The following is a 1584-nucleotide window of genomic DNA, read 5'->3' on the forward strand; positions in this document are numbered from 1 at the left end:
TTGAACCACCAGCCTTCTGGTTAGCAGTCAAATGCCTTAGGCACTATGCCACCAGAGCTCCTATTATATGTGTGTGTGTGTGTGTGTGTATATACATATATATATATATATATACACACACACACACATATACATACACATATATATATGTATATATGTATATGTGTGTGTATACGTGTGTGTATGTATGTATACACCAAAAGGTCACAGCCCTGAAAGCCTTATGGAGCAGTTCTGCTTTGCATACGTGAGGTCACCATGAGTCAGAATAGACTCAGCGGCCACTAACAACAATATATATGTATATACTTTTTTCTTTTGATTCTTATCTCTTTTGTTTTATCTTTTGTTCTGCTTAAAGTATGGATCAGAGTGAAGTATCATGTAAAAGACAACAAAACCGCATTGGACAAAAAGAAGCTTATAGCATTTTGGTTGGAACGTTATGCTAAAAGAGAAAACGGGAAACCAATTACAGTGATGTTTGACCTGTCAGAAACTGGAATAAATAACATAGTAAGCATTTTTCATTGACATCATAATTGTAATTCTAAATCATTATTTATCATGGCTTCCTCCTTCTCTACGTGCCCTCCCTTATGCCCGCGAACCAAATATTGCTGTAAAATTGAGATAACTAACTTGTATTTGGGATTGATTTTTTTGTTCCCCTGAATTGTGATTGAAGTCAAACATGGAATAAGATTTCAAAGAATTAAATGTGCTTCAGTATTTGACATTGAAGCTGGAGATTTCCTGGGCATGCTCCTGGTCTGATTACACAGGGCATAGAGGGGAGACCTCAAGGCTGGCAGGATAGTGAGTAGATGATCACAGAAAACTTTGGTATTAAACGTGCTCTCCTATAGCCCCAACCCTGTGCCTGGCACAGAGTAATAGAACAAACACAATGCAGTGCACTGCCATGGAGTTGGATCTGACTCACAGCGACCACTCCTTGGCTTTCTGAGGCAGTATCACCATGGAAGTAGATTGCCCAACCTTCCATCCGAGGAGTGGCTGGTGAGTTTGAACCGCCAGCCTTCTGGTTAGCAGTCAAATGCCTGAGGGACTCCTCCACCAGAGCTCCCCAGAGTAATACACTCAATAAATATTGAGTCAATTAATGCATGGTATATTGTTTGATTATATTCATACCATGTGTTACAGTTACAAGATGACCTAAGAGTTTTACACCTACAGAACTTATTTTGCTAATTATTTTTTGTTTATTTGAGTTTGCTTTTTATTTCTTTGTTTGCTTGGTTTGGTTAACTTGAAGCCAGTCTTTCTTCAGGTGACTTTGCCAAGCTTAAAAATAAATAAAACCTACCTGTGGTGTAAGGATTGCTTTTATATGGCCTTTCTAGCCATGATCTTGTAAGTCCCACCAAATGATTGGGTGAGACTATGCAAATAAGGTGCTTGTGGCCCACCAATGGGTTTGGACAGCTTACTAATGATGCAAATAAAGTGCACGACACCCTTGTGGGGGTGGGACCATGCAAATAAGGTGTATGGAACCGTACTGAGGGGATTGGTCAGTTTTGCCATCCCTCTAGGCTTAAAAGAGAGCCAGTCCTA

The 1584-nt window shown here is 39.6% G+C and overlaps 1 protein-coding gene across 1 annotated transcript in view; it reads left to right on the forward strand.

The window, feature by feature from the left end:
- The window catches only part of MOSPD2 (motile sperm domain containing 2), a 45638-nt gene that overhangs the window by 20333 nt on the left and 23721 nt on the right, over nt 1–1584 (forward strand). Inside the window, exon 4 of the mRNA XM_007952831.2 lies at nt 362–516. Coding sequence (XP_007951022.1) covers nt 362–516 — 155 coding nt within the window. The remainder of the gene's footprint in view (nt 1–361; nt 517–1584) is intronic.

This window comes from Orycteropus afer, unplaced genomic scaffold (genome assembly GCF_000298275.1).
Source record: "Orycteropus afer afer isolate SDZICR_OR568_19922 unplaced genomic scaffold, OryAfe1.0 scaffold00360, whole genome shotgun sequence".
In the NCBI taxonomy this organism is placed as follows: Eukaryota; Metazoa; Chordata; class Mammalia; order Tubulidentata; family Orycteropodidae; genus Orycteropus; species Orycteropus afer.